Source organism: Dendrobates tinctorius, unplaced genomic scaffold, assembly GCF_039654945.1.
Source record: "Dendrobates tinctorius isolate UK_male_01 unplaced genomic scaffold, ASM3965494v1 ptg000120l, whole genome shotgun sequence".
NCBI classification, from domain to species: Eukaryota; Metazoa; Chordata; class Amphibia; order Anura; family Dendrobatidae; genus Dendrobates; species Dendrobates tinctorius.
Genome location: NW_027361788.1, coordinates 8,179,185 through 8,193,564, shown reverse-complemented (window position 1 = coordinate 8,193,564; position 14,380 = coordinate 8,179,185). Strand labels below are relative to the sequence as shown.

The 14,380-nt window shown below is 50.6% G+C and overlaps 1 protein-coding gene across 4 annotated transcripts in view; it reads left to right on the top strand.

The window, feature by feature from the left end:
- NR6A1 (nuclear receptor subfamily 6 group A member 1) overlaps positions 1–14,380 on the top strand; it is a 504,088-nt gene that overhangs the window by 475,910 nt on the left and 13,798 nt on the right. For all 4 annotated transcript variants that reach the window (XM_073590719.1, XM_073590717.1, XM_073590718.1 and 1 more), the window contains exons 9-10: positions 11,394–11,515; positions 12,494–12,646. In XM_073590719.1, the coding sequence (XP_073446820.1) occupies positions 11,394–11,515; positions 12,494–12,646 (275 nt within the window). The remainder of the gene's footprint in view (positions 1–11,393; positions 11,516–12,493; positions 12,647–14,380) is intronic.

Sequence of the window (14,380 nt, the reverse complement as noted above, 5' to 3'; positions counted from 1 at the left end):
ATCCACTATCCAGTGAATAGAGGAAAACTTGCTGTTTTGGGAATAACCCTTTAATTGAAGCTTATCGACTACTCCTATCATGTACAATTTATAGTACTGGTGCCTTCTCAAATGGCAGAGGGGTAGCTGCAAACCCCATAGCTGCACCCCTGAAATGGGTTTTTGCTTACAACTATAGTCACTGCATGATTAAATGGCATAAAACAGCTGTGCCACATTACCCTCCAAGTTACCTCATCCACATCACCAAAGTTCAGATTTCACATTAATGTAAAATCATTTTACAACTATGACCTCTGGCCTTTGAGCCATTAATTACTGGAAATGAGCCAGAGTCTCTGCAATGCATGTATTGGTCCGTCTCTAAATCTATCCTTATCTGCATTTACAGCTATGTATTATTCCCAGTGATTAACGACGTGTGTTTTTTTATAATCAGACCCTTATCGGGCGCCAGATTACAGCGTGATTTAGGGCTGGTTGTGGGTTCATACACAGCTGCACCAGCCTCTGGCCAGCTCCGGAGAGCCACTAACAAGCTTGCACACCCAAAAGTTATCTGCACCTTGTTATTCGTGGCTCCTTTGTAGAACTCCTACAGCTCAGGATTCATACAAAACACCTCTATGTGTTGGTGACATTGCTCAACAGCCGTGAAAACTCTTGACTCTAGGAAAGCTTCACATTGTTATAAACTCCCACTCCGAACTAAATTGTTATCTAATCGTGTGATTTGTTAATTCCGGTCATTTCTCTGCTTGCTGTGAAACCACAAAGTTGTAACAGTTATACCACAAGAGTGAATTCATAGTCCAACATCCGTCTAGTGAGACTCTGCCGAATTGTAATAATAGTGATTTATTTAAAGGGAGTTTTCAAGATTGCGAGAGGTTTTCGTGTTTTTGCACTTGTTTTTTTACATGGTTACTAATGTCTGGTATCGCAACTTGGTCCCATTTATTAAAATGTAGACTGTGAGCCCTCGCGGTCAGGGTCCCCTCTCCTTATGTACTTGTGTGTCCCTTGTCTTACACATGTTTATACTTGTCTATATTTCCACTTTTCACATGTAAAGCGCCAAGGAATAAATGGTGCTGTATAAATACATAATAATAATTAAAATGGAGGTGATTTGCAATTACTGCACTGTACATTGACAAGAATGGCTGTAGATACTTGCTCGGTTGTAATGATATCTCCCAACCACCCCCCCCCCCCATACACATGAACATTTCTTCCCAGAGAGCAAAAGGATTGTGCATATTGAAATCCACCTACCCAATCATTCTCTTCCCTGACATTACACATTAGATTGGTTAATAACGCCAAAAATGTTGATTCGGCCAACATAAATGCCATGTGTATGGCAAGTTCAATGTTAGAAGCGGTGTCTTATTTTTCTTATATCTATTAAAGTTACCCTTTCATTTCAACCAGTTAGTGAAGACTGGCATAATGGTGACGTACACTATATAGGTCTGCAGTGGGGTTAAAAACTGGTCCTAATCAAGTGTTAACCTAAGTACTCTGCTCCAGTTTACCAGACTTTTAGCCGTAGCTATCTCAGTTTCCTACGCGTCTGTAGTCCATCGCAATATGTTTATAGTAACCTGAAATGCAAAATAATGCAGCATTGATCTGAAGAAACTGGGAGATGTCATGTATTGGTATTGGAGGAATGCAAGCTGCTCTTGAGGATCCAGTTCATTAGGACATCTCTGCGTGGGATTTCGGCACCTGGCAATTCTGCAATCTTTGCACCTGCTGTTTCTCATTGTAAGCATTCAGGTTGGCAAAAAGAACTTCAGCACTGCAATATTATTTTCTTGGCTGAGGCAGTGTGGATTTGTAGGGCTGAAATAAAAACAGACATCATTTCTACTGTAAATCAGGAGATTTTTTTTATTGGGGCTCTGGGGAAGTTGGCACCAGAAAAATGTCAATCAAATCCAATTATTTCATAGCTAAATTAATCATTTCTACTGGCGCTAGACAACTGGAGAGAACCTCTGTACAAGCGATATTAACTCCCATCATCCCCATGTGTTTTCTATGAGCGCTGCTGCCAGACTAAATGTGTAAGGGGGCTGTGTGGGGAACATTGTTCTCCAAGGGGGCTGTGTGGGGAACATTATTCTCCAAGGGGGCTGTGTGGGGAACATTATTCTCCAAGGGGGCTGTGTGAAGAACATTATTCTCCAAGGGGGCAGTGTGGGGAACATTATTCTCCAAGGGGGCTGTGTGGGGAACATTATTCTCCAAGGGGGCTGTGTGAGGAACATTATTCTCCAAGGGGGCAGTGTGGGGAACATTATTCTCCAAGGGGGCTGTGTGGGGAACATTATTCTCCAAGGGGGCTGTGTGGGCACATCATTCTACATGGGCGGCTGTTTGGTGACATTATTCTGCATGAAGACTGTGTGGGAGTCGTCATTCTACATTGGAGCTTTAATACGCTGCTACGGATAAGAATACAAGTTACAATAAGTCCTGCTGTAACATATATGAACAGTAACGCAATTCAGTAGACATAATTCCCCTCAAATTCACCTACAAATAGCGGTAATCCCCACTCCGAATATAAGCACTAGTTACAGTGAGGACAAATCGTTTGGGGCGTGTGGCAAACTGGTCATTTCCACAGGGCCCCCAATCTCTTACCGGCCCCCACTATTTCTATTCCAAAGGTAAAACTGATTAAGGACCTTTGGTGATATTTCTGTCCTGTGAAAAATATTATTACTGTCCTGTGACCATTATGTCACCAAAGTTCCTTTTAACTGCAGGAGTCTAAAGGGACTAAAGAAGAGACAGGCTGGTATGCAGGGCTCGCATTTGGGAGAAGGGGGATGGAAACTGGGCAGTTTCTCAGGACCCCTAAAGAGAGTGGGAGAAGCCAGCATTTCTACTCTGAGGTTAGGAATGCTTAAGAACCTTTGGTGAAATCACCGTCTTGTGATCATGATGTCACCAATGGTCCTTTAACTGCATGAGTTCTAGAGGAACTAAAGAGTAGATAAGCTGGTATGTACCGTATTTGCAGTGTGTGTGTATACATGTGTATGTGTGTGTGTATACATGTATACATGTATGCACAGTGTGTGTATATACAAGTGTAATTACAGTGTGTTTATGTACATGTATGTGTAGTGTGCATCTTTCGGACTATAAGATGCACTTTTTACCCCCAAAATTTGGGAGGAAAATGGGGATTGCGTCTTATAGTCGGAACCCAGGCTTACCGGGGGGGGGGTTGCGGCAGTGGTGAAGCAGCGTCCCTTCCTCAGGGAACCAGCGGCACAGAAGTGTTGCAATGCTTAAGCTCAGTGTTGGCTCTGAGCAGTGCGGAGTGCATTATTGATTTCCCTGTGGCCATCTTCCTGGAGCCGTGGGCTGCCGGAGGCGGCACGTGCGCGGATTGAGATCTCGGCTGGGCCTCTCATGCTCCATTTTCCTGAGGCTGTGGGCTTCAGGAAAATGGCCGCCGGAGGCTGCGCGTGTGCAGATTGAGATCTCGTGACCCTTGCTTTCAGGAAAATGACCGCTGAGAAACCAATGATGCGCTCGGCTCTGCTCACCATTGACAACGGGCCGCAGCATTGCCACATTTCTGCCGTCTGCATCCTGAGGAAAGGAACCCTGCTCCATGCAACGCACTCTGCTCTGTCTCACCGCCGACACTGGACCCGCAGCATTGGACTGCTGGGATACCCTGGAACTGTATCATTGCCCCTCTTCTGCTTCCGCCGGCTTGCTCTACCACCGCTGGCCCTCAGGTAAGATACCTTAAATTCGGACGATAAGACGGACCTCCATCTTATAAAATTATTTTTTTTTGCTATATTCCACCCCAAAATTTGGGATGCGTCTTATGGTCCGAAAAATACGGTATATTTCAAGCATACTGCAAAAATCCCATAAAATCATACTAGATGTAATTTTTGGGGAAACACATTAATTAAAGGAGCACTAGTTAAAACGAATATACTTATGCCTCCTCAGTATTATCTGTTCCTTTATGCTACCATACAGGTTGTCATCCCACCTTATTGGAGTCCTGAATTGCACTTTCTAGTTAAGTATTTTCATGTGTTTTTCCTCCTTTAAATATAAGGAGTTCTTGTTGGCTAGTTTATAGGAGAGACTGTAAAGTTATACGCCATAGTTTCACCCTTCTAGACAAGGGCAGGTAACACATAATATATGTCTTCAGTAGGCGTCTGTAAGTCATCCATCCCGCAGAGCTGCCCTGGCATGGAAGGAGTTGCCAGCTCTGTACTAGGGTTGTTAAAGCATGTAAATGCACACATGGTATAACAGATTCCCCCTGGGTGAGCAGTTCAAGGGAACAGTTACTAACCATCTAATTAGAGGGATTATGTGGAAAGCCGTTGTGTCTAGTCTGTGCTGCTCGGCTGGTCTCTTAGTAATTCTTATATTTCCTGTACACTGTGTTGTCCTGATCATCTCCACTCCCACCTGAGACCATGCCCATCTGTATTCTGCAGCTGCCTCAGCTGGAAACAGCATTGTGGGAACATACCTATGACTGCATAGCGATTCTCTGCATCAAAAATATTTAAAGAGAACCTGTCAATAAGTTTTTGCCCCGTAATCTGAGAGCAGCGAAATGTAGAGACAGAAAACTTGATTTCAGAGATGTGTCAAAACTGTAGCAAGCAGCCCAATAAGTAACATCTCTGGAATTAGGGACTCTGCCCCTACATCATGCTGCTCTTAGAGTAATAAGACACACAATCCTTTAAGGGGGGTAGTTAGGTGCAAGAAACCTAATGGCAGGTATCTGATTTGGGAACTTTGAGTTTATAAGCCCAAAAGCGCATCTCTTTCCCACCCACTTTCTCCCACTCTCTTTCTCTTTCTTTCTCTCTCCTTTTTTTCATTTCCCCCTGCCTCTCCCTCCCCCTCTTCCTCTCCACCTCCTTATCCCTCTCCTCTTTCTTTCCTCTTCCTCTCTTTCCCACCCACTTTCTCCCTCTTCCTCTCCCTCTTTCCCTCCCTCTTTCCCCCTCCCACTCTCGCTCTCCCCCCTCGACTCGTGCGCGCTCTCCCCCCCTTGACTCTTGCTCTCCCCACTCTCGACTCTCGCTCTCTCTCCCTCCTTGACTCTCGCGCTTTCTCCCCCTCCCCCCTCGCCTCTCTCTATCTCTCCCCCCTCAACTCTCTCTATCTCTCCCCCCTCGGCTCTCGCTCTCTCACCCCCCTCGACTCTCTCTCCCCCCTTGACTCTCTCTCTCCCCCCTCGACTCTCGTGGGTCGCCCTCCAGTCCCAGGGCAGTGGGGTACTCGGTACCGGGCCGGTGTCAGTGGGAAAGTATCACGGCAGCTGTGACCCGGTCCGTGGCCCTGGGCGCCCAATGTCAATGGTGGTGTGTGGTTAATGGAATTGAATAGTTCGTGACGCCACCTGTGGTGTTTGGCAAGCAAGATGTTAAGCCATCGCTGCGTGCAGATCCTCTGGGGCTGATGGTGTGTTGCTGCATAGATGGTATAGCTCCCCACAGGTGAAGCTGTAGCCCCAGGGCAGTGTGTAGGCGCAGGTAGTGTAAAGGATGATACCCAGATGTAGCGGTGCTGGCGCACAATGACTGGAAGACACCAGGGCTTGCAGTTTCAACGCTTTAATCACAGTTCTTGGTAACCACTGGTGCCCGCTTCCATGCCGTGTCCTCCGGGGCAGAGACTCAATCAACCTCCCAGGCAAGTTAGGCTTCTCCTCTCCAACACTCCGCCAACATGTACCTTTCCTGAACGACTCCTCTATTGCGCCTTTTAGTGTGAAGAGCTCGAGTACCGTGGTTACTCTGAAGTTCCTCCTGTCAGATGTTCCTAACAACTCTACTTGTATGACAGACAGCTGTAGCCTGATCAGGGACCTCCTGGATCCCGGCTCTCTATCCGTGTTGCTGTTGTGTCCCAAGTCTTAGATGGGAGTAGTGCATTTACAGCCAACTACTCCACCGGTGTCTGCTGCAGAGCCATAAGCAACCTCGGGGACCGGGCCCCGGCCTTGCGCTGAGAACCTATAAGCAGGGTTCCTCTTCCAACCCACAACTCCTCTCTGTTCTCCTACTCCTTCATTCCGCGCTGTTACTTCTCTCTCTTATGGAAGCTTAGGTTGCAGTTCTACGTCTTTCTCCTTCTGTTCCTTTCCCGTGCCAGCTGGCTCAGGTCACTGAGGCAGCTGCAGGACTCCTTCCTCCATCCCTCTTCCAGGGATCTGTCCTCAGACTCTCCTGACTGACTGACCTCCAGACTGAACCGAACTGCCCTCCAATTCTAAACCTTCCCACTCTTTTATATCTAACTCCACTCACCTCCCAGCACATCTCGTGTTACGAAGCAAGGAATCACCAGAGGTGCTCTGCTACCCTCTAAGCATGAGCCGCAATGTGATCAGTGCTGAACTATCCTGTGTGTGGGATGCAGGTGTTGGAGTGAGGAAAGGAGTTCCCAACTTACCTAGGCGGTGGGGCACTACACCTTAGGAGAAGGTGCAGTACCTCTGTGGCGACTGAGCCTCAGGGGCGCCACACTCGCGCGCTCTCTCTCTCCCCCTTCAACTCTCGCTCTCTCCCCACTCGACTCTCGCGCTCTCCCCCCGACTCTCGCTCTCTCTCTCTCCCCCCCGACTTTCGCTCTCTCTCTCCCCCCCGACTCTCGCTCTCTCTCTCTCCCCCTCGACTCTCGCTCTCTCTCCCCCTCGACTCTCGCTCTCTCTCCCCCTCGACTCTCGCTCTCTCTCCCCCTCGACTCTCGCTCTTTCTCCCCCCCTCGACTCTCGCTCTTTCTCCCCCCTCGACTCTCGCTCTCTCCCCCCTCGACTCTCGCTCTCTCCCCCCTCGACTCTCGCTCTCTCCCCCCTCGACTTTCGCTCTCTCCCCCCTCGACTCTCGCTCTCCCCCCTCGTCTCTTTCTCCCCCCTCGACTCTCGCTCTCTCTCCCCCCTCGTCTCTCTCCCCCCTCGTCTCTCTCCCCCCTCGACTCTCTCTCTCCCCCCTCGACTCTCTCTCCCCCCTCGACTCTCTCTCCCCCCTCGACTCTCTCTCTCCCCCCTCGAGACTCTCTCTCTCCCCCCTCGACTCTCTCTCTCCCCCCTCGACTCTCTCTCTCCCCCCTCGTCTCTTTCTCTCCCCCCTCGTCTTTCTCTCCCCCCCTCGTCTCTCTCTCCCCCCTCGTCTCTCTCCCCCCTCGTCTCACTCCCCCCTCGTCTCTCGCTCTCTCTCCCCCCTCGTCTCTCGCTCTCTCTCCCCCCTCGTCTCTCGCTCTCACTCCCCCCTCGTCTCTCGCTCTCTCTCCCCCCTCGTCTCTCGCTCTCTCTCCCCCCTCGTCTCTCGCTCTCTCTCCCCCCTCGTCTCTCGCTCTCTCTCCCCCCTCGTCTCTCGCTCTCTCTCCCCCCTCGTCTCTCGCTCTCTCTCCCCCCTCGTCTCTCGCTCTCTCTCCCCCCTCGTCTCTCGCTCTCTCTCCCCCCTCGTCTCTCGCTCTCTCTCCCCCCTCGTCTCTCGCTCTCTCTCCCCCCTCGTCTCTCGCTCTCTCTCCCCCCTCGTCTCTCGCTCTCTCTCCCCCCTCGTCTCTCGCTCTCTCTCCCCCCTCGTCTCTCGCTCTCTCTCCCCCCTCGTCTCTCGCTCTCTCTCCCCCCTCGTCTCTCGCTCTCTCTCCCCCCTCGTCTCTCGCTCTCTCTCCCCCCTAGTCTCTCGCTCTCTCTCCCCCCTCGTCTCTCGCTCTCTCTCCCCCCTCGTCTCTCGCTCTCTCTCCCCCCTCGTCTCTCGCTCTCTCTCCCCCCTCGTCTCTCGCTCTCTCTCCCCCCTCGTCTCTCGCTCTCTCTCCCCCCTCGTCTCTCGCTCTCTCTCCCCCCTCGTCTCTCGCTCTCTCTCCCCCCTCGTCTCTCGCTCTCTCTCCCCCCTCGTCTCTCGCTCTCTCTCCCCCCTCGTCTCTCGCTCTCTCTCCCCCCTCGTCTCTCGCTCTCTCTCCCCCCTCGTCTCTCGCTCTCTCTCCCCCCTCGTCTCTCGCTCTCTCTCCCCCCTCGTCTCTCGCTCTCTCTCCCCCCTCGTCTCTCGCTCTCTCTCCCCCCTCGTCTCTCGCTCTCTCTCCCCCCTCGTCTCTCGCTCTCTCTCCCCCCTCGTCTCTCGCTCTCTCTCCCCCCTCGTCTCTCGCTCTCTCTCCCCCCTCGTCTCTCGCTCTCTCTCCCCCCTCGTCTCTCGCTCTCTCTCCCCCCTCGTCTCTCGCTCTCCCCCCTCGTCTCTCGCTCTCTCTCCCCCCTCGTCTCTCGCTCTCCCCCCTCGTCTCTCGCTCTCCCCCCTCGTCTCTCGCTCTCTCTCTCCCCCCTCGACTCTCTCTCTCCCCCCTCGACTCTCTCTCTCCCCCCTCGTCTTTCTCTCCCCCCTCGTCTTTCTCTCCCCCCTCGTCTCTCTCCCCCCTCGTCTCTCTCCCCCCTCGTCGCTCTCTCCCCCCTCGTCTCTCGCTCTCTCTCCCCCCTCGACTCTCGCTCTCTCTCCCCCCTCGACTCTCGCTCTCTCTCCCCCCTCGACTCTCGCTCTCTCTCCCCCCTCGACTCTCGTTCTCTCTCCCCCCTCGACTCTCGTTCTCTCTCCCCCCTCGACTCTCGCTCTCTCTCCCCCCTCGACTCTCGCTCTCTCTCCCCCCTCGACTCTCGCTCTCTCTCCCCCCTCGACTCTCGCTCTCTCTCCCCCCTCGACTCTCGCTCTCTCTCCCCCCTCGACTCTCGCTCTCTCTCCCCCCTCGACTCTCGCTCTCTCTCCCCCCTCGACTCTCGCTCTCTCTCCCCCCTCGACTCTCGCTCTCTCTCCCCCCTCGACTCTCGCTCTCTCTCCCCCCTCGACTCTCGCTCTCTCTCCCCCCTCGACTCTCGCTCTCTCTCCCCCCTCGACTCTCGCTCTCTCTCCCCCCTCGACTCTCGCTCTCTCTCCCCCCTCGACTCTCGCTCTCTCTCCCCCCTCGACTCTCGCTCTCTCTCTCCCCCCTCGACTCTCGCTCTCTCTCCCCCCTCGACTCTCGCTCTCTCTCCCCCCTCGACTCTCGCTCTCTCTCCCCCCTCGACTCTCGCTCTCTCTCCCCCCTCGACTCTCGCTCTCCCCCCTCGACTCTCGCTCTCCCCCCTCGACTCTCGCTCTCCCCCCTCGACTCTCGCTCTCCCCCCTCGACTCTCGCTCTCCCCCCTCGACTCTCGCTCTCCCCCCTCGACTCTCGCTCTCCCCCTCGTCTCTCGCTCTCTCTCCCCCCTCGACTCTCGCTCTCTCCCCTCTCTCGCTCTCTCTCCCCCCTCGACTCTCGCTCTCTCTCCCCCCTCGACTCTCGCTCTCTCTCCCCCCTCGACTCTCGCTCTCTCTCCCCCCTCGACTCTCGCTCTCTCTCCCCCCTCGACTCTCGCTCTCTCTCCCCCCTCGACTCTCGCTCTCTCTCCCCCTCGACTCTCGCTCTCTCTCCCCCTCGACTCTCGCTCTCTCCCCCTCGTCTCTCGCTCTCTCTCTCCCCCCTCGTCTCTCGCTCTCCCCCCTCGTCTCTCGCTCTCTCTCCCCCCTCGTCTCTCGCTCTCTCTCTCTCCCCCTCGACTCTCGCTCTCTCTCCCCCCTCGACTCTCGCTCTCTCTCCCCCCTCGACTCTCGCTCTCTCTCCCCCCTCGACTCTCGCTCTCTCTCCCCCCTCGACTCTCGCTCTCTCTCCCCCCTCGACTCTCGCTCTCTCTCCCCCCTCGACTCTCGCTCTCTCTCCCCCCTCGACTCTCGCTCTCTCTCCCCCCTCGACTCTCGCTCTCTCCCCCCTCGACTCTCGCTCTCTCTCCCCCCTCGACTCTCGCTCTCTCTCTCCCCCCTCGACTCTCGCTCTCTCTCCCCCCTCGACTCTCGCTCTCTCTCCCCCCTCGACTCTCGCTCTCTCTCCCCCCTCGACTCTCGCTCTCTCTCCCCCCTCGACTCTCGCTCTCTCTCCCCCCTCGACTCTCGCTCTCTCTCCCCCCTCGACTCTCGCTCTCTCTCCCCCCTCGACTCTCTCCCCCCTCGACTCTCTCTCCCCCCTCGACTCTCTCTCCCCCCTCGACTCTCTCTCCCCCCTCGACTCTCTCTCCCCCCTCGACTCTCTCTCCCCCCTCGACTCTCTCTCCCCCCTCGACTCTCTCTCCCCCCTCGACTCTCGCTCTCTCTCCCCCCTCGACTCTCGCTCTCTCTCCCCCCTCGACTCTCGCTCTCTCTCCCCCCTCGACTCTCGCTCTCTCTCCCCCCTCGACTCTCGCTCTCTCTCCCCCCTCGACTCTCGCTCTCTCTCCCCCCTCGACTCTCGCTCTCTCTCCCCCCTCGACTCTCGCTCTTTCTCCCCCCTCGACTCTCGCTCTCTCCCCCCCTCGACTCTCGCTCTCTCTCTCCCCCCTCGACTCTCGCTCTCTCTCTCCCCCCTCGACTCTCGCTCTCTCTCTCCCCCCTCGACTCTCGCTCTCTCTCTCCCCCCTCGACTCTCGCTCTCCCCCCTCGACTCTCGCTCTCTCTCCCCCTCGACTCTCGCTCTCTCCCCCCCTCGACTCTCGCTCTCTCTCTCCCCCCCTCGACTCTCGCTCTCTCTCTCCCCCCCTCGACTCTCGCTCTCTCTCTCCCCCCCTCGACTCTCGCTCTCTCTCTCCCCCCCTCGACTCTCGCTCTCTCTCTCCCCCCCTCGACTCTCGCTCTCTCTCTCCCCCCCTCGACTCTCGCTCTCTCTCTCCCCCCCTCGACTCTCGCTCTCTCTCTCCCCCCCTCGACTCTCGCTCTCTCTCTCCCCCCCTCGACTCTCGCTCTCTCTCTCCCCCCCTCGACTCTTTCCCTAACTGATGCTGATGGAGATCCACAGCTACCAATTTAACATGGGAGCCGCAGCAACAAGATCCTAGTTGGTGGAGGAAGTTGCTGTCAGGGGCTCAATACCTGCTTCTATTTAAAGAAGACTTGTCACTGGTTTAAAATTTACCAGTTTTATTCTGCTCCTCCTCGTAGCATTCCATTTTCTTGATTTTATTTTTTTAACATATTTTTATGTAGTCCTAATTTTATGGTGTTTATCGAAGAGGGTGTGGATTACTGGTTCTTCTGGTGAGTGTCTTTACATAGTTTTACATAATCAGCCTGTGAGCCACGCCCTCTGGTAAACACTATAAAAATTTGCACTAAAAAACCCATATATTTCCACAACCGTATGGTGAATTTTAAAAAATACTCAGGAAAGCAGCAGGAATCAAAAAAAAAAGCAAACAATTGGCATTTTTGACATGTTGACAGGTTCTGTTCAAACTAATATAATTCTATGTAATATTTATCCAGCTACAAGCAAAAACAAAAAAATTGAAATGAAAACTTTCCATTACTTATAATAAAATTGTTTCTTTTCATCAGATTTTGTGAGGATGGCATGGACGTGATGGAGAGACTCATCTACCTATATCGAACGTTCATGCAATTGAAAGTGAGCAATGAAGAGTACATTTGCATGAAGACCATTAACTTCCTGAATCAAGGTGAGCATCTGCTCAGATTTTCCGTGACACTAGGTGGCAGTGCACTTTTTTGCAAGTAGTGTTCAGGCAATGCGTAGTTTTCTATTTATTAATCACCACCTAATAGCAGTTTAATGCTGCCACCAAGGCCGGGACACGCGTCATATTACATATGTATTACAGGCAGCAGCGCTGGAAGATTAGCCCTATCCAAACAAGGATTGTGTGACGGATCACCAGCTGTTCTCACTTTATCTGGGAATGTTGACACCAGTAGATCAATGTAGTGACCACACACGGTTGATATTGTGTCACTCTTGTTTTAGGATTGATATTTCAGTCTCCGTTGACTTTGCCTATTATTTTTTTTTTTCCACACTGACTTCTGCTCTAAAACTTGACATGACTAATATGACATATTGCTTTCTTCAAGGCCAATTTTTGCCCGAAACTTCTTTTCGTTGCCATGGCACCACTAAAAAAAAAAAAGGAACGAAAAATTTTTTATGTGGGGCGCGTAAAAGAATCCTGGATGCACCATAGTATTAACCCATTCACGCCATGGCCTGCTTTCATTTTTTTTTCCTCCTTTTTTTTTTGCAGGACTAGTTGTAGTGTTAAATGACATCATTCATTCTTACTCCAGAATGTACTGGAAAGTGGGGTGAAAAAAAAAAAAGCATTTATTTGTGTTTTCTATTTATCATGTTCACTATATGATTTTGTCCAGTTTTTTTCTGGTACAACAAATAATGTTTATTTACACCAAAAACTAAAGATTTTTTATTTTAGCAATAGATCATCATTCAAAATATTAATGAAAAAAAAATATTTCTAATAACATAAGAAGGCAATCTATAGGAGCTCTACTTAAGCTCCGATTTAGATAATAAAATTTAGTGATCATTTTGTCCCATTTTTATTTCCCACCTTGTGTAAGAATTTATTTTGACCTTTAGTCCTTCCTCCATTCAATTGTGAACTTTTTTTCTTCAACAGATATCCAAGGTCTTAGCAGTATCTCTCAGCTCGAGCAGCTGAATAGGAAATATTGGTACCTGTGCCAGGACTTCATTGAGTATAGGTATCCACATCAACCCTCCAGGTTCTCGGACGTTATGATGTGTTTGCCTCAGATTCGCGTTATTGCTGGTATGTATCCAGCAGCTAGTCGACTTCTGTCCATTGTGATGGCCAGAACTGGATCAGGACACACATCTAAGGCCTCGTTTAGACATCCGATTTTTTTCGTACGAGTCCTGTTATTTTCACAGATATCATTCTGTGGAATGAGCGTTCCGCGGAAAGTTGCGAAGACATGTCTGATTTTGATTTGAGTGTCTGATCAAAATTGGCCATTCAAGTCTATGGGTTTGTAAAAAAAAAAAAAAAATTGGACCGCTCTTGGATGACATCCAAGTACAGTCCGATTTTCACAAATTGTCAGAAAAGAGAAGGTGAAGAAACTGTTTTTTCCTTCCACAAACGAGAAAAATTAATGAAACTCTGATCTAAGTTGTCCATTTTTTGCTTATGTGAGAAGATCAGAAGACTGAACGAGGCCATAAACTGTGTTTACATGGGAAGATGCATGCCCAGAATGAACACGATCAGCAATATAAGTTGACAGGTGCTTGTTTAACCTCCCTCTGTGGGACTTAATTTTTGTTCCTGAGTTTTCTTCCTCCCCTTCATTTAATAGCCAGAATTTCATTATTTTACCATGTGATGGCTTTACGGCACTCATTGTGCGGTAAAAAAAAACAGCAGAGGTGTATCTAGGTTTTCCAGCACCCGGGGCAAGAACTCCGTTTTGTGCACTCCCTCCCCCCAACACACATGCGATTTGCACAGTCACATGCCAACGAGCTGCTCTTCCTAATTCTCTCAATGTTCAGTGAAAAACTGAGAGAAGCAGGAACAGAAGCTCATTGTCACTTGACAGCAAGTATGGAAATCGCATATGAATGAAGTTGCTATGTGATGACTGCTGGAACCTGCAGATCTGAATCCTGACAGTGAGGATATTACATGCTACAGGGCTTCATTTTATAATTAAAGCGCTTGCCCAGGTTTGTGATGAAAGTCTGCAGTCACTCTAATTCTCACAGCGCATGCACTGCACGCTTAAAGATTTTCCCTTGCCGGTGGCAAGAGTGGACGATCATGTTAGCACAAGTAAGCAATTTGTATACTTCTGGCCACAATCAGACTAAATGTGTCCGGTCTCACTCAATTCATTTTCCTTGAGTGAGGTCACGCATGTCTAGTCGGCACGTGACTTCATGCATACTTATCAATACCTGCACCAGAGAATTCTGACAGCGTGCAAAGTGCAGTGTGAGAATTCAGAAGTCTGTAGTCACATAGAATGACTGCAGACTTTTCACCAACTTGGACAACCCCTTTAATGTTCTGAACATAAATAAAAACATAGTATAAATCTCATTAACACTTCATTAACATAGCCTTTAATCATGTAATCTTACAATTTATGGATTGTTAAATGTATACAGGATTGACACAAATAAGAGCACAAGAATCCATCATCAGAACCACCAGCAGTACAGAAATACATCACTAGACTCCTCATCAGTACAGAGACACACGATCCCATCCCTCATTTGTACAGAAATAAATCACCAGAACCACCTGGAGTTCAGAAATTCATCATTGGAACCACGAGAAGTACAGAAATAAATCACTAGAACACCCATCAGTACAGAAATTCATCATCAGAACCACCAGCAGTACAGCAATACATCCATATTACCCCCATCAGTACAGAAACAAAGCATCAAAACCCTCATCAGTACAGGAATACATCACAGGAGCCACCATCAAACAATTTCCTCAAGTCTTGCTATCTCCTTCTTCTACTTACAA